At 35.4% G+C, this 22,867-nt stretch overlaps 1 protein-coding gene across 1 annotated transcript in view; it reads right to left on the bottom strand.

Annotated features, from left to right (window-relative positions):
* LOC136040138 (pituitary homeobox x-like) overlaps positions 1–22,867 on the bottom strand; it is a 58,528-nt gene that overhangs the window by 6,806 nt on the left and 28,855 nt on the right. The window contains exons 4-5 of the mRNA XM_065724253.1: positions 8,037–8,228; positions 5,603–5,743 (exon numbers count right to left, since the gene is read on the bottom strand). Of these exons, the coding sequence (XP_065580325.1) occupies positions 5,603–5,743; positions 8,037–8,228 (333 nt within the window). The remainder of the gene's footprint in view (positions 1–5,602; positions 5,744–8,036; positions 8,229–22,867) is intronic.

Below are 22,867 nucleotides of genomic sequence, written 5' to 3' on the forward strand. Positions count from 1 at the left end.
AAATACTACATATGGACAGTGGACAAACTGTGTAACTTACAGCCCTTTTCCTAGGGGCAATATTTAGTCCTATCATCCCTAAAGTCATAGTTATTGCAAATTTAACTATGTTGAATCGAATGACTATCTTAAAATTTTGACCAGATGTCTTCGGGAAAAAAAAGGCATGAGAGAGGGGCTAGTTGGCTAGTTGCCCTCCAATCTGTTTGTTCACTTAAAGGGATACTAGAACTTAAGTTGGCTGTAAGTTGTAAAAAGAAAGGAAAATATGTACATTTCCCAATAAAAAATACTGCATATGGACAATGGACAAACTGTTTAACTTACAGCCCTTTTCCTAGGGGCAATATTGAGTCCTATCATCCCTAAAGTCATAGTTATTGCAAATTTAACTATGTTGAATCGAATGACTATCTTAAAATTTTGACCAGATGTCTTCGGGAAAAAAAAGGCATGAGAGAGGGGCTAGTTGGCTAGTTGCCCTCCAATCTGTTTGTTCACTTAAAGGGATACTAGAGCTTATGATTTTCGTTTGAATTAACCCTCTCCTGGCCTCCAAGGACCATTAGTTTGGTAGGATAACCCCAAAGAAAGACCAAAAAATATATAAATAAACACGCACCCATGATCTTTCTTTTGGCTAAAAATACGAAATTCCACATTTTTATGGCACTTGGTATTAACCAAGTGACATATAGCAATCGCAAATTCTGTCGGTCTGTCGGTCCCGGTTTTGCTACTTTAGGCACTTCCAGGTAAGCTAGGACGATGAAATTTGGCAGGCGTATCAGGGACCAGACCAGATTAAATTAAAAATTCTCTTTACTCCGATTCAACCAGATTAAATTAAAAATAGTTGTTTTCCCGATTTGACCATCTGGGGAGAGTGGGTGGCCCGTTAATTCGGAAAAAATAGAAAAATTGAAGTATTTTTAACTTACGAACTGTTGATCAGATTTCAATGAAATTTGATTCTTGGAAGGATATCGTGTCTCAGAGCTGTTATTTTAAATCCCGACCGGATCTGGTGACATTGGGGGGAGGGAGGGGGAAACCTAAAATCTTTGAAAAAACTTAGAGTGGAGGGATCGGGATGAAACTTGATGGGAAAAAATAAGCACAAGTCCTATATACATGATTGACATAACCGGAACGGATTATGTCTTAGATACGCGATTTGCATAATTGGAGCGGATCCGCTCTATTGGGGGGGGGGGGGGAGTTAATTCTGAAACATTAGAAAAAATGACGTATTTTTTACTTGCGAAGGAGTGATTGGATCTTCATGAAACTTCATATTTAGAAGAACCTCGTGACTCAGATTTCTTATTTTAAATCTCAACCGGATCCAGCGTAATTGGAGGGGGGCAGTTGAGGGGAACCGGAAATCTTAGAAAATAATTAAAGCGGTGAGATCAGGATGAAACTGGATGGGAAGAATAAAAACCTGTCTAAGACACGTGACTGACATAATCGGACCGGATTTACTCTCTTTGGTGGAGTTGGGGGGGGGGGTAATTTTGAAAATTGAGGTATTTGTAACTTACGAAAGGGTGACCAGATCTTAATGAAATTTGATATTTAGAAGGGCCTTGCGCTTTAAAGCTCTAATTTTAAATTCCAATCAGATCATGTGACATTGGGGGAGTTGGAGGGGGAAACGGGAATTCTTGGAAAACGTGAAAATTGGGGTATTTTTATTTTACGAATTGGTGATCGGATCTTAATGAAATTTGATATTTAGAACGAATTCATGTCTCAGAGCTCTCACTTCAAATCCCGACCAGATCTTTTGACATTGGGGGGAGTTGGAGGGGGAAATCTTGGAAAACACTTGGAGTGGAGTAATCGGGATGAAGCTTGGTGGATAAGCAAAAGTCCTTGATACGTGATTAACGGAACCGTACTGGATTCACTCTCTTTGGGGAATTTGGGGGGAGGGGTTCAGTGATTTGGTGAGTCTGATGCTTCTGGACGTGCTAGGACGATGTAAATTGGTAGGCGTGTCAGGGAGCTGCACAAATTGACTTGATTAAGTCGTTTTCCCAGATTCGACCATCTGGGGGGCTAAAGGGAGAGGAAAAATTAGAAAAAATTAGGTATTTATAACATACGAGTGGGTGATCGGATCTTGATGAATTTTGATATTTAGAAGGACATCGTGACTCAGAGCTCTTATTTGAAATCCTGACCGGCATTAAGCCTCTTATTTTCCTTTTAAATCAATCTATTGATTCATAGAATTTTGCTAGAGCTCATGCCATATGATCTCTTGGCTCTTAGCTCTTCTTGCCTCATCACAAGTGCCATATGAGCTCTTAACTTGTTTAACATAAGAGCTTGAAACCTCTACAGTAGGGTTCTCAGATATTCTGAACTTGACGCTGTGACTTTTATTAAGATCAATTAACTTTATGGGGTGTTTCCATTCTTTTTCGAAAATTAGGCAAATTTTCTGAGTCTCGCAGAATTTGATGGATAAAATTAAACTTAATACATTTTATATAAAGGGAATTCGCAAAAAAAATCAATTTTTTAAAACATCAATTGTTGTCAAAATCACAGTTTTTAGAGTTGCAGTTAGTACTGAATGGAGCCATTCTTTACTTACAGTTCGTTACCACCAACTGGCTTAAAAGATGCTCTTTTTATTTCCAAAGAGGGCAGCGAACAAGCTGAATATTCGTTTAGTCGTCAAAACATAAATATATATAATGTCTATAGTCAACACTTTTGAAATAACGTAAGATAGTTCTAATCATCCACTTAAAATTTGTACACAATAGCTGACTAGTCAAAATATAATAAAATATAACTAACGAACTAAAGCAGCGGACAAGCCATATATTCGTTTTAGTCGTCAAAACATAAAGGCATGTACAATCCATAGTCAATACATATGAGATAATTTGAAACAAATCCAATCGTCCACTTAAAATCAGTACACAATAACTGACCAGTCAAAACGTAATATATCTAACGAATTAAAGCTGTAGCTATTCTTGCTTATTAGCAGTAATATTAAAAAAAACTTTACAAATGAGAGAACAAAGCTTTCAAATAACTTTTTCGAGACATATTGATTGGCTGTATACGAGTTAAAGCTTTTGCTACTCTCTTGCCGGTGTGGTTTGAAATCAGGGGGCAGTATGGATTGATGGGATCTGCTGTTCAACATCCCTGTGCCAAAAGCAGGCAACAGTTTTTGTTGACGGATAGCAAAGGAATCTAGGCCAAACTTTTCAAAGAGGGCACAGTATGAGACTTTGGGCGCTTTTGAAATTACCAATAATGCCCTAAAATGAACTCTCTCAATCGTGCCCGACTGCTTTAGCTCTCCAGAGCATCACTTCCGTTTACTTCTCCCACTTTAAATCAGCAGCAAGATACGCCCCAAGCAGTTTAAGTTCAGTTACACGGCTGGAAGGAGGAAAGGAAGGGTAAAATTCTGAGTTGCTTTCAAGGAAAGAGAAAGTCAGCACAACGGACTTCTGGACATTAACAGCCATCCTGTCTACAACAGCATCATCCGATAAATCAGCCATGATGGTAGCTGCACTGCTTTCAATATTTTGTAGCACATTTCCGCAATAGATAATCATCAACATATTTCCAGCGATCTGGCATGCTTATTGCCAGCTCCTTTATCATGACTATAAAAAGAAGTGGACCCAGTATTGTGCCCTTAGGCACTCCATAAAATATAGGCATTTCATCAGAAAAAGTTGATTTGTACTTGGTACGCTGTATTCTATTTCCAATGAAATTAGCCATAATTCGCGCCAAAAAAGGGTGGACATTAAGCTTAGAGATGAGCTTCTTTATCAGTGCACCATGACAGATTAGGTCTAAAGCTTTCTTTAGATCAATTGCTATCAGATTAATTCAGCGTTCAGGCTCATGTTTGAGAATTGTATCCAACATACTTACCAGAGAATGGGCAGTTGGACCTTTTGGGCATGTTTCCAAACTGTCTAGGATCAATAAGCTCAATTACCAGCCTCTTTAACCAAGCAGCCAAAAAACTCTCATAAATTTTGCTAAACATAGGGGGCATTGTAATTTGTCTAATTCCATAAAAATCATTTGGTGCATCTTTTTTGTAATTGGTGTAACAAATTCATTTTTCCAAATGGATGGGTAATCACCAGATTTTGTTATTAGATTAAAAATATAGACCAAAGGGAAACGCTTTAATTAAATCTGCAGGGATATCAACCGGTGTTACATTAGTTCTTTTCAAAACACTTTACTTCATTTGGCGATGCAATAGAGAAATCACAAAAATCAGGTGGAGGACTTGGTATTTCATCTTTTGGTAGAGGAGGGATTGACTGGACAATATTGACCAGGTGGGCATTCAGCTTATTTGCGGTTGTATGCAAATAATCATCTAAATTAAATCCACTTTAATTTAGATCTAAATTCTAAATTTTAATTTTAATTTTAATTTTTCATCTAAATTAAAATCCACTCCAATATTTTTTTTTTCAACTATATTTTTGATTTCTCTGTACCACCGGCTTTGCTTTGACTTGTGGTTTATTTGCTTGTTCACGTTTGCCTTCGCGGAAAAGCGGCCTTTTTTCTAGAATGACCGTCTTTATATTCTTAGTGATGTTGAGCGACCCGCAGAATGATGTTTTGAAGGTTTCTCGGGAAAACAAGACTTATATGCGCAATGTACCTTTTCTTGTAGCAGACTTTCTTTTGAATGTGTACTTTCTGTCTAACAAATCTCACCCCAGCTCACTTGACTAGACTAATCCAATTACCAAAATTTAAAAGGCCTTCGTCACCTATTGGTCTGCTGGTCACCGTTGTAGTTTTGTACTCAATCCGAATTTTGTGGAGAGGGGATAAGTTCTAGAGTAAAGTGGTAACTCCCACCCAACGGTGCGCCAGGTACTGATTCCCTGCAGAACTCATGTAAATTAGAAGAAATAAGATCTAACATAGCATCCCCTTTAGTGGATGGCTTTTTGACCAGTTGTTTAAGACCAAGTGCTCTGTTGATTTGCTCAAGTTTCATTTCATTGGCATCACCAAGCATAAATATTCCGCAATGAGGGTATTTACTGGTTACATAATAAGCACTTAATTTCATTTTTTTTCTAGAAATAACTTTCGGTCATTCGCATTCTGGCCCGGTGAATAATAATATGAACAAACAGCAATTTTGGTGAATTTGCTTGGAAACCGTTTAGGCTGCAGAAATACCCAAATCAATTCATCATATTTATTTAAACATTGGACTTCAATTAACTTTGCTTTAATTTTATTATGTGAGTAGATCATAACCCCGCCTCTCTTTTCCCCAAAGGACAGTCATCTGGGAGAAGCTTAACATAACTATTATAATCAACAATTCAGGATTCAACAATTCAGGATTCTGTCAGTGCACTTCAGTAACAACTACGACTGAAGCTTTAACTATATTAATCAAACTCTCTAACTCACACACACACTAACTCTATGCTCAAACTTTCTACGTTGCTGTAAAGAAAAGTTGGGAAATTAAAATCACCTGAACAATATATTTTGTCTCTTCTTGCCTCCACCACTTGCGCTCATATTCTTTGCTATATAAAACAAGACTTACTTGTTGAACAGCGGCAGCTGTAGAAGCACCACTAAAACAGCCAATTGACCCCAGGCCTGTCTGACTAGAAAGTGAGGGAACATTCATAGGGTTGATTGTTGTCCAAGGGAATGACTTGTGACTCCCAGTTAAAGGGTTTACCTGAAGAGTGGAAAGCGAAAATGAGATTTAGATTTCAGTTCACGTTAGTTAGAATTATGAATTTCAGTATACTTACGAGAAATCATTTGATTATTTTGTAAGATAGGGTTATAACTATAACTATGGAATAGAATTTATAATAACTATGGAACGCTACTGGAAGCCATGAAATAAATTGTACTATCAAAATATATAAAAACTGTATAGGAGTTGTAACAAGTCACATACATTTTAATATTTGGGAGGGAGTGGCATTAAGAGAAGCTACTGTTCGATAATTTAAACTAGAATTGTCAAGAAATTTGGGCAAATTTTTGATTTCTGGGCAATCTTGACCCAGAGACCCTCTATATTTTGTGTCCGTGCATGATTTTAACGCTCCTGGCTTAGGGAAAAAATTATCTACAGGGCCTTGGGGCTTAAAACTTCAATTCTTTTTCTTATTTTGCGCACAAACAAATTCTCCTTCCCAAAGATGCTTTGTAATGCAAATTTTTTTCAACTTGTTACTCCAGATTCAAGAGAACTTATAAATTCAGAATCAACAAAAGAAAATACATTTTTTTTACAAACACATCACAGCATTCGCGACGTTTTTACATCGCATCACACTGCAAAACCGCCTGAGGCCAATATAGACCGCGTTGTCGGTTGAAGGCCATATACTCCCAACTTTTTGTTCCCACCCCTCAGATTTTGAAAAATACATTGTTTGGGATATTTCTATTGGGAAAAGAAGTTCCTTTTCGCACTCTCATTGAAAAAAAACTTGAGAAGTGTCAGCCTCTCCCCCCCCCCTAAATTTTGAAAATAAATTTTGCTTTCCTCCCTAAGTTTCCAAGAATTGACGTCACTGAACACAGCCATGCAGAACGATGTTAGTTTCTTGGTTTAGTGCACCTCGATGGTAGCCACTTCTTGAACACCTAGTGAAAGGCAGGTTTAAACCCTACTTTCTAAAGTTTCCAAAAGATGCTTTACCCGCCTCGCTGAGAAAAGAGTTTCTTTAAAACACTGTGTAAGAATATAAACGATGGATAAAAGACTTATTGTTTTTTTCATTCGATACTGCTAAGAAGTGAAAGACCTTAGAACCTCCATATAATTGGATACTGGTGAGGAGACACGAACTTTGAAGTTATTTGGAAAAATGGAAAAATATAACCAGGGGTGTTTTTTCAGAGGGCAATGAGCAGTTGCCCTCCCCCCAGTAATTTAGATAAAAAATTATTATATAGCTTATGACCCTTGACTATCCGGATATGGACCCCTCTGCCCCCCCCAGTATAAATGCTGGAGCAACTCCTCTGAATTTAGCCCACACAGGTAAAATTCTAGATGAGAAACTTTGTGCTATCTTGAAAAGCATTTGAATTGAGTAAAAGGAGCTTCCAAGAATGGATCCAGAACCTCATTGCAGCCCCAGGAACGTCTTTTGAAGTATCAACACAATCTTTCAGGGGCTTCAGTTCGCAAAAATGTAGGGAAGGGCAAAATTATTTTTTTTCAATCTAGGGAGAAATTGCTCTCGAATTCTCCAAATCAATGTACTTGCCATCCTTTCCCCCTCCAAAAGAACTGACCTTTGACGAGCGTAGGCATTATTTATGGTATAAAAGTCATAATCTTTAGAGCAAACGAAAGGCAAGGAAAGTGTTTTGACACTTACTTAGCTTTATTTTGATTTACAGACTGTTAAAGATTTGTATACTATTTATTAAGTTTTGAAAAAAAACTTAATCGGGCTTAAAATTTTGCTTAGGTCATAGGTGTTTTTAAAACCTAGAGTCAAAAAAAAAAATTTAACGTAAAATTTTTAATAAAAATTCACGTATTCTATGGCCTGTTTATTTAATCTTGTAAGCTCGAAAAACAAGAAAAACGGTTAGGGGAAGTTAGAAAACAAGTTCCTGGAATGACATATGTTTTAGCTATGAATTCCTTCAAGTGAATTTAGTTTAAATAACCCAGCTACTGTGCAAGATAGTAAAAGCCCTCCAGAACCTAATTCCCACCCTTGTCAACGTAGCTTAATCACACAGGAAAAAACTAGTTAATGTTTTCAATCAGCTGTACACCATCTTCTTAAAAGTTTCTCGAAACCTTAAAATAGGGGAAGGGGTTCAATGACCTTCCCCTCCCCAAATAATTTTTAGGGTGGGATGCTAACTCTATACCATATGGTACAAGCTATTATTTTGTGTAATTATCAGGTTTTAAAATGTTATTTATGCACAACAAATATCTAGGAGTAAAAAAAAACCATCAAAGACAAAGGGAAAAATTGCAGTACCTTAGCTGCCCAAGAGTTGTAATTTGGCGTTTGATATGTGGCTGCATACAGTGATTCTTCGTGAAATGGATGTATTGCACTGAATTGATGGGTTCCAAAGGAGGTTGCCTTGTAATCTGCTGCAGCAACTGCAGCGTTCATTGCATTGCGCTCCCGCTTGCGCCACTTTGCTCGCCTGTTTTTAAACCATACCTAGAAAATAAAATATTATTATGTTTTGCATTCTAAAAGTCACTCACTTAACCATGGGATTTTGGTCTTCTATTTTCTTCCTTGATGGCTCCACAAATATAAGCCAAATCTCACAATTATACTCTATTGTCATTTCGCTGTGCTATTCATTTTTGAGGTGTCCAAAATATTTTGTATCTGAAACTTATATTACTGGCAATGATATGATATGGTAAAGGGGGGAAGGCATCTGGCATAGCACAAGATTGTTAGAGGCTCTGAAAATGAAAACTGCAACTTAGAAAAAAGGAAGATGTCAGTAGCCTATTTCCAGTAAAAAACTTCAATTTCGGTTAATTCAGGACTAAGACGCTTAAACCTTTACATGTGGTACAAAATAATTTTATTGGAACAAATATATCTAAAAAAGAGCACCTCAATGTTGACAGCCTTGGAGTTATTTATTTAGCACATAAGTGAAAACTACAAGCCAGTTTAGCCAACTTTACTTTGTCACTAATTATTTTCAACCAGGTTGGAATTGCGTTTGGTCTCATTCCTTCCCTCAAATGAAAATAACTCATTTTCAGGCGTCCTTATTCAACTAAAAGGTCATGATATGGCCTCAAATGCTCATAGAAAGTAAAAATTTTCCATCTTACAAATTTCAGGTTCACAAGGTGGAAAATTTTGTGGAAATTTCTGCATTCCATATTCCATCTTGAAGCTTATCATTTTTTAATTTGATTTAGGTTTCATAGGAATATGCAGCTTCAAAATATATTCTTCCAGATCCCATTTTTACATATTTCACATTCCATGAACCCATAAAAATCTTGTAAAATTTATACCAGCTCACATATATTTAGCTAATATAAACAGCATGCCCCATTAGTTTATACCACTTCGTTTGAAGACGCAGTTTAAACTGTCTCCGAGCTCTAACCGTAAAAAAACACACAAATCTATTCTACAATCTCTTCCAAAGCATTAAGCACAATTAGCTGAAACATGTGCTCCATAACCCTTTGGATATTACTACTAGACTACTGTGCTATATTTACAAGCAAACGAAATTTTAACCTAAAATATGACCAAAAAATTGACATATTCATTTAGTTTACACTTTAAAAAAGATAACTAAAAGCCTCTTTGTTTCTTGCAATCATTACATTATACTACGAGATTCGTATATGTGACTCGTTTGTTTCAAACAGTTCGTGGTAACGAACTGTAGTAAGGAGCGACCCGGCTCAATAGTAAGCAAAACTCTAAAAAATTGAATTTGATATCAATAGCTACATCAAAAGAATTGCATTTTGATGCTGATTTTAAATATATAAGTTTCATCAAGTTTAGTCTTACCTATCAAAAGTTACGAGCCTGAGAAAATTTGCCTTATTTAGGAAAATAGGGAGAAACACCCCCTAAAAGTCGTAGGATCTTAACGAAAATGACACCATCAGATTCAGCGTATCAGAGAACCCTACTGTAGAAGTGTCAAGCTCCTATCTACAAAAATATGGAATTTATATTTTTTCAAAATTCAATGACAAGGGCGCAGGATTCTCTAGCATTACTATAAGAAAACAATGGAAAATAAACATGAAAACGTTTTTTCAAATTAAAGGAAGAAGTAGCATTGAAACTTAAAACGAACAGAGATTATTACGCATATGAGGGGTTCTAAAAATACTTCAGCATAAAGAACGAGGTATTTAGGAGGAGATAAATACCTTGCTCTTTATGCTAAAGTATTTTTAGTAATTTCAACTATTTATTCTACGGCCTTTCTGATTCAGGGGTCATTCTTAAAGAATTGGGACAAAACTTACGATTTAGTGAAAAGGGCGAGGTATTAACGAGGGTACAAACCCCCTCGTATACATAATAAAAATATAAGGTTATGAAAGTTTGTTTCGTAAGTTAATTCTTAAGTTACGTATATTTTTTACAAATAAAAACGTTCGTTAAAAATTAAAAGTTCTAGTTGCCTTTTTAAGTAACCAAAAAATTGGAGGGCAACTAGGCCTCCTTCTCCACCCCTTATTTCTCAAAATCGTCTGATCAAAACTAAGAGAAAGGCATTTAGCCAAAAAAAGAATTAATATACAAATTTCATTTTAGTAATTTATGTGCGGAGAGCCAAAACCAAACATGCATTAATTCAAAAACGTCCAGAAATTAAATAAAAAAAACCAATTTTTTAGCTGAAAGTAAGGAGCGACATTAAAACTTAAAACCAACAGAAATCACTCCGAATATTAAATGAGTTGTCCACTCCGCAATCCCTCGCTCTTTACGCTAAAGTTTGACTCTTTGCCACAATTCTACTTTTTAAAACAATTAAAAGCTTTAGCGTAAAGAGCGAGGGATTGCGGAGTGGACAACTCATTTCATATACGGAGTAATTTCTGTTCGTTTTAAGTTTTAATGTCGCTCCTTACTTTCAGCTAAAAAAACTGGTTTTTTTTATTTAATTTAGAAAGAGGCCATGGTTGACTTTTAGTGTTCAAAAAGACCTAGGATATTCAGGTCAAGCTTTCAAAGAATCTTAAGGGGAGTGTTGAACTTAATCAAAACGCGTTATGTATAAAGAGGTTGTCAAAACGGCGTAGGTCTGGAATCGGTTAGGGTATTAAGTTGGAATTTTCGTGGAATGATAAGGGTGGGGATTGATGAGATCAATTGACCAAAACGGCAAAATTCGTATGATATTACCACTACTACTACTCCTTGTACTACCGCTCTTACTACTAGTAATACTACAACTACTGCTTCTGCAGCGACTACTATTAAGGCTGTCGTAATTGCCTTGCGTTTTAAGCTGGAACTTTCTGCGAATGCCTTGGGGGAAGACCAATTGATCTAAAGGCAATATGATCGAAAGGCGTTGTTTCGGGAGGGGGTAGTAGTTTAGAGAAAAATTATTAAATAGCCCGTGCTCCTTGACTCTCAGGATGGAGACCCCTTTTGTCCCCAATAAAAATGCTGGAGCTACGCCCCTACTTATCACCACTATTACTATCACTGCTATTCCAACTAATACTCCTATGGTAACTAAGATTAAGAGTATCAAGATGAAAATTTTAGAAAATGTGAAGGAGTAAGTCAATCTAAATTAAAAACACTATGGTTGTACAGGCTATCAAAAGGGTATATTGGCAATATCGTAGACACAGCTGATATATTAAGTCGAAACTTCCAGGGCTTGATGATGGGGTGTTCAACTGACCAAAAGGTAACATGCTACTACTGCTACTAGATGTACAGCTGCTGCTGTTAGTAGCCTATTCCTACAAGTAGAAATAATATTCCTACTACTATTACACTCACTACTGCTACACCTAAGGCTAAGGGTATAAAGGTGAAAATTTCAGGGGATATTCAGGGAGGAGGTTGAAATGAATCAAACACACTATGTGCATGCAGGTTCTCAAAAGGGCGTATCAGCAATTTCTTAGGAACGGCTTGCAGTATGAAGTCAAAACATACAGGCCTAGTTGTACAAGATAATGAACTAATCAAGAGGCAAATATTTGCATGCTACTACTACTGGTTCTACTGCTACTACTACCACAACTATTGATACTTCTGATATTGCTACTATCATTAGAGCTTCTACCTATAGTATTGCAACCAAATCTAAGGGTGAAAATATGAAAGAATGTTGTGACAGTATTGAACTAAATCAGAATATACCATATGCATAGAGGCTGTCAAAGGGACGTAACAGCAATGGTCCAGGATATGTTTGCGAAAATAAGTTGAATTATTCCGCCTGTTTTAAGGAGGATTTTGAAAAAAATATAAGGTGCTATGTGCATAGTGTTATTAATGCTACTACTACGGCTACTGTAGCTATTGGTACAATTGAACCTAAGGGTATTAAGGTAGGGATTTCAGGGAATGATAAGGGGTATGTTGAACTTGATCAAAACGTACTATGAAGATGTAGATTGTCAAAAGGGTGTACCAGCAATATTTCAGAAAGGGTTTAGATTATTAAGTTGAAACTTTCAGGGTATGTTCAGGTGTATTTTGAACTAACCAAAAGTAATCCTGTACCCTTATCTAGTTTTTTCAGCTTAATTTGGCCTTGAAATTACTTAGGAGTAAACAAATAAAAACTATTTGATGTTGCTTTTAATCATACTAGTAATATTCTTCACAATCTAGAAAGCTCGCAATCTCTGTTGTTTCTGTGAGTTACGGCATCAAAGTAACCTATCTCAAGAAGATCAAACTTACCCCAGGTTTGGGGTAAATCCGACACCCCCAGGTAAATCCCATGCATGCAGATATACAAATTATTTCACATTAAGACATGACAGAGGATCCCTCTATAAACGGAAATACCATAAAAACCGAAACTTGTAAAATTTTGTATGTGCTATAGCAGAATGTCTTTTTTTTCTTACCATGGAGTAATTTCGACATACTTTTATGTACAGATTGATAATTCAATTCATATTTTGTTTTTCAAAAAAAGAAACAAAGTAAATCAGAATATAATATAGAATACATGTTAATATTTCAATATCGAAAAAGAAAAAAATTACAACAGAATTAAAGTGATAACGCAAAATAAGTCATATATCGGAAGAACAAAAGAAACATATTAAGAAAACTAGCATAACTAAGTAAAGAAGAAAATAAAATGATCAAATTCATGATTGGAAAATAATCCATTGCTTTGCTTAACCCTCAGTCCCACTCCCAAAGGAAAAACCAAATCAGCTATTATAAATTTTCTATAGAAATTTTGTGAACTTTGTGAACTCGTAGAAAAATAAAACATTCTAATACCTTGCGATAGCGTGGTGGATAAACGCTGATCTCATGATCGACGGGTCAGCGGTTCAATCCCTCGCGTCGCAAGGAATTGGTGGAAATTGGCAAGGAATTACTTTCGTAAGGATAATTTTTTTCCGTCCGTCTGAGTCACTTTGAATTTAATAGAATTTATAATATGAGAGAAAATTGGTATAATACTTTTAAAAAAGCAGGGGACAAGAAAATAAAAACTAGCTTCAAATAATAAAAATATAATAAAACAATAAGGAAAGTCAGATTTATATCATTTAAAATTTATTGTTTTTTTGTTCACTGCTTTGTTTGAATATTACAACCGTTTTCTCTATATATTTTATTTTTTAACTATCCCATTCAATGAGGAGCATGGTTCAAAACTTTCCCCAGAATCGTCTGAATATTTTTCAAAATATTAGAACTATTTCCCAAAAAACAAATCTGTGATAAATTTTTTTTTCTCCGTTACAAAATATTGAAAGAAAAAAATGGTTATGGCACTTGGTATACCAAGTGATATATAGCTATCGCAAATTCTGTTGGTCTGTCGATGTGTCGGTCTGTCTGTCAGTCCCGGTTTTGCTAGCTTAGGCACTTCCAGATAAGCTGGGACGATGAAATTTGGCATGCGTATCAGGGACCAGACCAGATTCTAACTTTTTTTTTGTAATTTCGACGCTCTTTACTTCACATATAATTTTTTTATTGATTTTTTTTCTTGTTTTAATATACACAATAAACCTTACAAGAGAAAATCTTTTTAACTTAGTCGATCAAACTAAAGAAGTTGGCATGATTTTTTATTAAAAAAAAAAAAAAAAAAAAAAAAAAAAAAAAAAAAAAAAAAAAGACATAATATCATCCTTTCGTGTTAAAAAAAAACAAGTTTCTTTGCCTGAAATTAAGGATCGACATTAAAACTTAAAACTAACAGAAATTACTTCGCATATGAAAGGGGCTGCTCCCTCCTCAACGCCTCGTTCTTTACGTCAAAGTTTGACTCTTTCTTTTAACTCTACTTTTTAAAACAGTATAAAACTCTAGCGTAAAAAGCAGAGCGTCGTAGCAAGTATTTTTTCGGTAGAGGCAGGGTTTTAAAAAACCGTGTTTGTTAAAACACGTTTTAAGTTTTTATTTACTATGGAGTTGGGTTCGTTCTTTACTATGTTGTTCCTAAAGGTGTAACCATGGAAATAGGTATAGCTTAAAGCCATTACGTAACAGATTAGTGAGTATCAGCTTTTTTTTCGTATTACTACAATCTTGTTCTGGAGGGTAAGAAGGTTCATAGTCACTACTTTCTGGGTTTTTGTCTTTTAGAGATTATATCTTATATATAAGTACTTTTCGGGGATATAGCGTTTAAAATGTGCATTTTTTTCGTTCAAATGAATTGAAAAAAAAATTAACGTGCTTCTTACAAATTTTTTTTTGTCATTTATGATTGCTATTTAAGGAAAAAAAAAATCATAGTAAAGGCAATGTAGCAGCTAAAGAAATTAGACACTATAATTTGATAACTTGAGGAACAATGGATATATCTATCAGATATAATTCAAATACCCTTTAATACAGGCTAAACTCGTATTGCTATGTTTAGTTTTGATTTTGTAAACCTTATTAGATGTATATCACTTTTAAAGAAAATCGGTTTATAGTTATACATTAATATTGTAACCATTAAACTCGTATATCATTATAACTGCAACAGAGATTGTTTCGTCATTGAAATGAAGTCTCATCATTTTTCACACCATTTAGCTCGAATCTATTTATCTACTTCCCATCATTTCTCATTTGCAATGACTTTGATTAACCAAATAAAAGCAACCATCGCCATGTATTTATTCAAGGATGAAATGAGGTGCAGATCATTGCAAGACTTTATTGTTCCCCTGCTAGCCCCCTGAAATAGACTGTCACCGAGTTTTGTTCCGACCATAAAACATCCCGCAAATGGATGCTGGGATGGACCCTTCTTTAATGTGTAAAACAGGGGCTAATAAAATACAATCCTAATGAGTTTTTCAGTTTGAATCACATACGCTACTAATCATTAACAAGCTAATGCTACACTTTTGTTTGATGCCGATATTTATGAGGTGACAAGTTTGCTAAAAGCAGAGCAAACCATTGTTTAATAATGTGGTTTTCAAACTGTCTACACATTATTCAAAGTTCCAGGTGTGGGTTTTAGGACTTCTTTTACAAACAGTTTCAATTATAGAAAAATTTCAATATAATAGATGACATTTTGAAAATAGGAAACAGAAACTAATCGTTACTTGGTGGTAAAACACAAGTATAATAAATTCGTACCTCACTAAATTACCACTTTTTTCCTTTTCACTCAGTAGAGCAACAATGTCAGCCAATTCCTGCTCAAAGGACGAGCAATCATAAAATAGTCATTCGGTTAAATGTTGCATTAAGTTTTTTTTTATCTACTAGGTATTTTTATTCGGTGCGCTGGTAGTTCAGTTTTCAAGCAAATTACTATGTAATCGTCATTTTACTCAGTATAAACATAGTTAACAGGCTGAAATTACATTGTGAAACTAGTTTTATTCAAATGAAAGGAGGGAGCGATGTTAACAATTTTGACCAATGAAGGTGGTTGTAACTCTAATGTCGTATTTTATTCTGTTTGTAGTTTATAGCTCGTTTATTCATGAAAATACCCTTTTAGTGAATTTAATATCTCAATAAGTTCATTTATGAGGGTTTGCTTTCCCCCACCTCACTGCTGTTTGCTCTAAGGTTTAATTTATGTTTTGCCGTAAGTTTAGCTATTGCAAATGTTCTGTTCACCGACTACCTATCCAAAAAGTTGGAACTAAATAGGCCTACTGTGTTGCATAACTCATGTCCCATTCTCGAATCACTGCGGTAAAAAGTCATGCTTTAATGGAAAGAATAGAGGAGAGGCTGAAGGGGTGGTAGCTACACCTCGTCCTTATGATAGTTCTGTTTGTTTTAGATTTACCCCTTTGGCGCTCTATGGCTTCTGGATACGTCCCTGCCCATCGTAAATTTAGTAGTTCATTCTTAATTCCTTGATTAAAACTATTACTTTGTAAGATCTGCCAAGAAATGCTTTATCAATTTCAATAAAATATGGCACTTGGCTGGCTACAGGGGAGAACAATAAACTAAAATAAATCTTAGGAATTCTGTCAAATCAATTTATAAATTTATTTTATAGGGCCAGAATTTATTTAACTACAGCTTGAAAATGAGCATAGATATTTTTGTAAGCTTTCAGCATTTGTTACCTGAGATACCTCTGCAAATGTACGAGTTAGGACTTGGTTCATGGATAGATGAACCATGTTGACCTTCAGTGATGCTGGGGTATCAGAACTTTAAAAATGACGAAAAACCAACTGGGTTCATTCAAATCCCAAACCCGTTTCGCAGGGTGATATCAAGCCACTTTTTTGCCTTGCTACGATTATTCTTAATTAAATTCTATTCACCCTGTTTTACCAAGTAAATAGACTGACATGCAGTATCATACTTAACAATGGAATATTTCCTCACTTGCCTTCGCAATTTAGTCGCATGCATTATGAAACGTACAGTAGACTACATGTCCCTGTTAACTATGAAAGGAAATAAAAAGCTTGTTGTCCGAACCGTGGAATTGTGCTTATTTTCATAATAATTGCTCAATGAAAGGAAATAATAGCATTAAAGTGTAACTTTGCCACGTGACCATAAGGTGAGGGTCAGGTTAATAAACGTCAACATTGCTTCATTTCAAATGATGGATAGGAGTATTACGCGGTTTGTCCAAAAACTGTATTGTAATACTTGCTCCATGGATTTATAGAACCAGGTTGCATCTCCTTTGAAATTGATATTTTTTATTTTTTTCATTTGGGATATTCATGCTTGTTATTGTTTTAATTATATTGTACAGTTTCGTTGATCGCATTATCTTCAAGGGTGAGGTTCGGTTAGATCTTACCTAATATATAGCTGTAGGTATAATATAAAGCTGTAGGTTGAACCAAAAGCCTGGCAACCCACAGTATCTTCTGATTTATCTTACTGCTTAACCATACACAAATTATAAGTCTTATAGAAGTTCAGAGTGCAAAGGCGCTATTTTAGTCTGGATTTGAGACAAAAATTATTTAGCCTTTCCCTTTCTCCGAACACCAAGTTTGATTTTTCCTTATCCCGCTCACCCCTTTCTTTGCTCAAGAGCACCAGACAAAGAGAACCGCCTTGCCGTGATTGCTCTCCATAAGTGTGGAATAGAAAGACCTCGTATTTTTGAGTTACTAAAAACGTTAAATATTACGCGTGTTTTTGTGTCGCACTGTTAAGTTGTTTTTGGATACAGGAGGCGTAAGTGACCATAAAAGACCCAGCTGGCTTCAGATGGCTCTTACGCCACAGATTATAGATTTACAAATTTAGTAAATAATTTGATATCTATGTTGTGCTAATAGTGCATTATATCTATGTTTGCGGTTATGTTGTGTTTTGCTTGGCATCTATATAATTATTTTGAGGAGATATTCCCTTTTTGAATTCCACCTTCACTGTTAGTACTCGAGATTCATTCATTTATACACAATTTCTTTCTGTGCCCTTTCTGAAGGATGCTGGAGAAATTTTTGGAAAATGTATCTTTCTTTTGCAGAGTTTTTTTTCATCTCGAAGCTGAAGAATCGAGCTGAATTTTTAATTCCGAAGTTTTAGGTCTGTAATTTCATTCGGCGTGATATTTAGTTAAAAATGACCTAAAAAAAGTTACTAAACCAATAGACATTAGTAGTGAACCTGTTACAAAAAGGCCTTTAAGGCTTGCTGCCAAAAAGCAAGATTAGCTTTGAAAGATTAGATTTAATTATTTTATTTCGTTTGAATGAGTTTTATCATGTCACATCACTTTATTTATCAGTCCTGGCTGAACTTCGTTGATGTAATGATTATGAACTAATAAATTATTAATTAAATAATAAATTATTAACTAATTAATAAGCTGAAAAAATTTTGTGGGGGACAGGAGGGTAAGGTGCTAATCAAGATTTTTTCCCAGGCACAAGAGAGGCCAGAACCACCATCGGAAAGATCTCTTCATTTGTTATCCTTTGTGCTTTAGCTCTTTTAGTTATTGACAAAAACAATGAAGCCGTTAAGTCCACAAAATACATGAAACCACAGATCCTCTGGCTTACGAATCGAATAAATATTTAGAGAGGGGCAAACCCCTTAACCCTCCCCTGGACATGGCCTTGGTTTGGCCTACTTTATCAAACTTAGCTTTGTCAAAAAATTGGTCTTATCCGTCATCCTATATGTTATTTGCTTTTTGGAGCCCTGAAAAAGACCTCCCCTGTGTAAATAACTGGGTTCCGGAGCTGACTTGATATGCACTCACCTTTACCAAATAAACACAGGTTAATCAGAATCTCAGCTCAGTAGAACCTACCCAAGCAACTTAACAAGATAAATTCAGCTTAGGTAACTGAAAACACCAACTACTCAAACAAATCATCTCATCAACAAATCAACACTGTTAGGTCGAGAATTAATCGAAACCCTGTCCGAAAACAAAAAATCATGGCTCGGAAAATAGTTGTTGCGCCGAGAATCATGAGTCTTATTATCAAACAAGACTTGGGACTTCGGGCTTTTGATACTAAGAAAAATACAATGGTTTCAGAGGGTGGAAAACCACCCCCTGAAATTCGGAAAAATTTTCCAGCTATTAACTCTCTTATAAACTATGCTACGATAACCATTCTATGTGAAAGAAAATGGCCAGACCTGGAACGAATTACAACACGAAAATTTTTGTGCCAGAATGTTCAGAAGGAACTGGAGATAATCAAATTAAAAGCTCACAAAAATTTAAAACAGGAAAATATCCCAAAATCGCATTTAAAGGGCTGAATTTAGCCCCAGGAAAAAAATTGCTTTACTTCGAATATGTTGTATGATTGTCTTTTAATATGTATTCTGAGGACAAACATCAGCTTTGAAAGTGCTTTATACTTCATTTTCATAAAAAAATAAATATGAAAGCCAAATTTCACAGGTCCCAAAATTTATTTTTCTTCAAAAATGATTTGAAGCGTCGTTCAAATGGAACGGTGAACTATGATTCCCTCCTTTTCAAGTCGTATCGCAAATAGCAAGATCAGCCTCTGATTGTTCGCTTTGCTGGTAAGGAATTATTCTTTCTTAACTGGAAGTGGCATAGAAGATGTAAAGTATATATAACGCCCATATATCCCTTACGTTCTTTTTTGACAGGCGCAGTGGTTGGTCAAATGTCTCTAGCTATACCCGGCAAAGAAAAATCTGCATTTTTGAAATGCTGCCTCGAGTGAGCCACGCAGTTTTAACATATAGCCACATAAAATAGCGTTAATTGTCACTGTATCTTGTGCAGCAGCCATCGTCCAACAAAAACGCAGTGGTGAGAAGGACTAGGGGACAGCGGGTCAACAATAAAGCATTATTTATAGATGGAGTTTGCAAGAAATGCCTGTCGAGAAATATTATAACGTCAAACGCTGATAGAAAATTGGTTTTCAAATGCATGTTCTGTGATGCGTAAACATAAATAATGTGTATGTTTTCTTAGCGCAGCTTCAATTGCTGGAAGATAATATGTTTTCTGACTTCTTGCTGAATTTAGGTTTTCCTAAGAAGTTTCGGCTTTGTGAAATTCAGATTGAAATATATTTTGTACCTAAAATTTCCGTAATTCAATAGGTAAAATAACTTATAAGATGAAATTCCAAAATGTCTTTGAAGTATAGTAGATAATTGGGCCTTTCAATGGGAAATTCGAGTTTTTTGCGTTTTTCGATGAAAGTTGAGTTCAAAGCAACTTTAAGGATTATATTTGTTATCAGCAGGTCTAAATACCCAGCAACAGACCCTTAGAAATCTATTTAGAGACTAAATATTAATATTTTTATTACCGAGCCTAAATCGGACTTTAAAATACGCCTTTTGGGGCATTTCCCAGCTTCAGACTTATGTGGAATGTTATTCTATTTTTCTGAATGTTTTTCGGGTAAACATCATTTATGTTGAAATTCCTTCCACCTCGAGCCGTAGAATGATTAAATAAAAAACAAGTTTTTTTAAATGAAAGTAAGGAGCAACATTAAAACTTAAAACGAACAGAAATTACTCCGTATATGAAAGGGGCTTTCCCTCCTCAACACCCCGCTCTTTACGCTAAAGTTTGACTCTTTCTCTTAACTCTATTTTTAAAACAGTAAGAAACTTTAGCGTAAAGAGCGGGGCGTTGAGGAGGAAAAGCCCCTTTCACATACGGAGTAATTTCTGTTCGTTTTAATTTTTAATGTTGTTCCTTACTTTCATTTAAAAAAAACTTGTTTTTTTTATTTAATTTCTGGACGGTTTTGAATTAATACATGTTTTTATCTTGGCTCTCCGCACATAAATAATTAAAACGAAATTTGCATGTTAATTAATTGCAATTGATCGGGAGATTTTGAGAAAAAAGGAGCGAGGGAGAAGGCCTAGTTGCCCTCAAATGTTTTGATTACTTAAAAAAGCAACTACAACTTTTAATTTTTTACAAACGTTTTCATTGGTAAAAAAAAATATATGTAACTTACGAATTAATTTACGTAACGAAATTCTATATTCGTATGTTTTTATTTCGTGTATGAAGGGGTTCAACCCTCATCGATACCTCGCTCTTTACCCTAAAGCTTAAATTTTGTCCCAATTCCTTAAGAACGAGCTCTGAATCACAAAGGCCGTAGAATAAATAGTTGAAATTACTAAGAATACTTCGGCGTAAAGAGTGAGGTATAACGAGGAGGTAAGCCCCTCATATGCGTAATAATTTTTGTTCGTTTTAAGTTTTAATGCTGCTCCTTACTTTCAGTAGAAAAAACTTTTCATACTTATTTTTTCATTGTTTTTTCAAATAATGCTAGAAAATCCTGCGCCCCTTCATTGAAATCCTCTTCCCCCATGACAAGTTTCTCCATGGAAATATTCTCCCAGGTAACCCCCCCCCCCTCAAATCTCCCCCTAAACAAAAAAATACCCCTGAAAACGTCTGTACACTTCCCAGTAACCATTACTATATGTAAAAACAGGCCAAAGTTTGTAATTTGCAGCCCCTCCCACGGGGACTGTGGAAGAGTAAGTCGTCTCTAAAGACATAGTTATCAGGTTTCTCGACTATGGTGAATAAAATGGCTATCTCAGAATTTTGATCCGGTGACTTTTGGGAAAAAACGAGCGTGGGAGGGGGCCTAGGTGCCCTCCAATTTTTTTGGTCACTTAAAAAGGGTACTAGAACTTTTAATTTCCGTTAGAATGAGCCCTCTCGCGACATTCTAGGACCACTCAGTCGATACGATCACCCCTGGGGGAAAAAAACAAATAAACACGGATCCGTGATCTGTCTTCTGGCAAAATATGCGAAATTCCACATTTTTGTAGATAGGAGCTTGAAACTTCTACAATATGGTTCTCTGATACACTGAATGCGATTGTGTGATTTTCGTTTCCCCCTATTTATTAAAATGAGGCAAATTTTCTCAGGCTCGTAACTTTTGATGGGTATAACTGACCTTGATGAAACTTATATGTTTAAAATCAGCATTGAAATGCGATTCTTTTGATGTAACTATGTGTCAAAATTCCACTTTTTAGAGTTTTGGTTACTGTTGAGCCGGGTCGCTCCTTACTACAGTTCGTTACCACGAACTGTTTAATAGCGTGTTATAATAGGCCTGGACTAACATAACGGAGAAAGAAAAGAAAAACACTAAGAGATTGTCTAACTTGAGATGATACTCTAGTTGAGTGTTCATGGAAAACTCTCCAGAACACAAATATTACACTAAAGCACTCCATTACACCAAATTATGGAAAAACTATTGTTTTGGAGTCCAGGAGAGTCATCTAAGCAGGGTTAACATGTTTGTCGAAATAAATCAGAGTTGAATGCACTTTTAGAAGCAAATAAACAAAATCCAAATGTGACTTCAGTACTTACGTCTCAGCATTTCTCCAACACTTACTGATGATCTCCAAAAAAAAAAAATAATATATTTAGTCCTTACCCTCACACAAAAGCAAAATTTTTCCCCAAAGAAAGATTAGCCGAGTCTTCCATGATTAGCATTGACTCATAGATGATAGCTATTCAAGCAAATGGTACATAAAATCGGCCCCAAGAGGATGTTATGTATGCATAACAATCTGTTGTTACAAATAAGCCACCAAGGTACTGAAGGGGAATATTAATGAACAAAAACATAAATAATGAGGCTTGGAGTGTTGATTTTATGTTGATTTGTGTATTTCCGCACAGGCAAAAACTCATTACCTTATATTCTTTGTCAGATAGGTCAGTCAATGAACTGACACACCCAAAGAATTTTATTATGAAATGCCTTACTGAACAAGCAATACGATGATTGAGATTATTTAACGAATTAATGCAAAGGGCTAGAAGGAAACGTGTTGAGAAAAAAAAATTCTTATTTTATGATGAAAAGTTTGTTTAAATTAATAAAAAAACATAAAAGAAACAAGTTTTTTCAACTGAAAGTAGGGAGTGACATTAAAACTTAAGAACAAAATTATTCTGTGTATGAAAGAGGCTGCCCCCTCCTCAACACCTAACTTCTTGCGCTAACATTTTTCATTAATTTAAAAATGAAAGCTGTGACAATGAGTCAAACTTTATTGTAAAAAGCGAAGTGTTGAGGAGCCGGCAGAGGGTTTCATATACGGAATAAGATTTGTTCGGAAGTTTTAGCGTCATTCCTTAATTTCAGTTGATGAAAACTTGCTATATTTTATTTTTATATGTTTTA

The sequence above is a fragment of the Artemia franciscana genome, chromosome 2, assembly GCF_032884065.1.
Source record: "Artemia franciscana chromosome 2, ASM3288406v1, whole genome shotgun sequence".
Taxonomy (NCBI): domain Eukaryota; kingdom Metazoa; phylum Arthropoda; class Branchiopoda; order Anostraca; family Artemiidae; genus Artemia; species Artemia franciscana.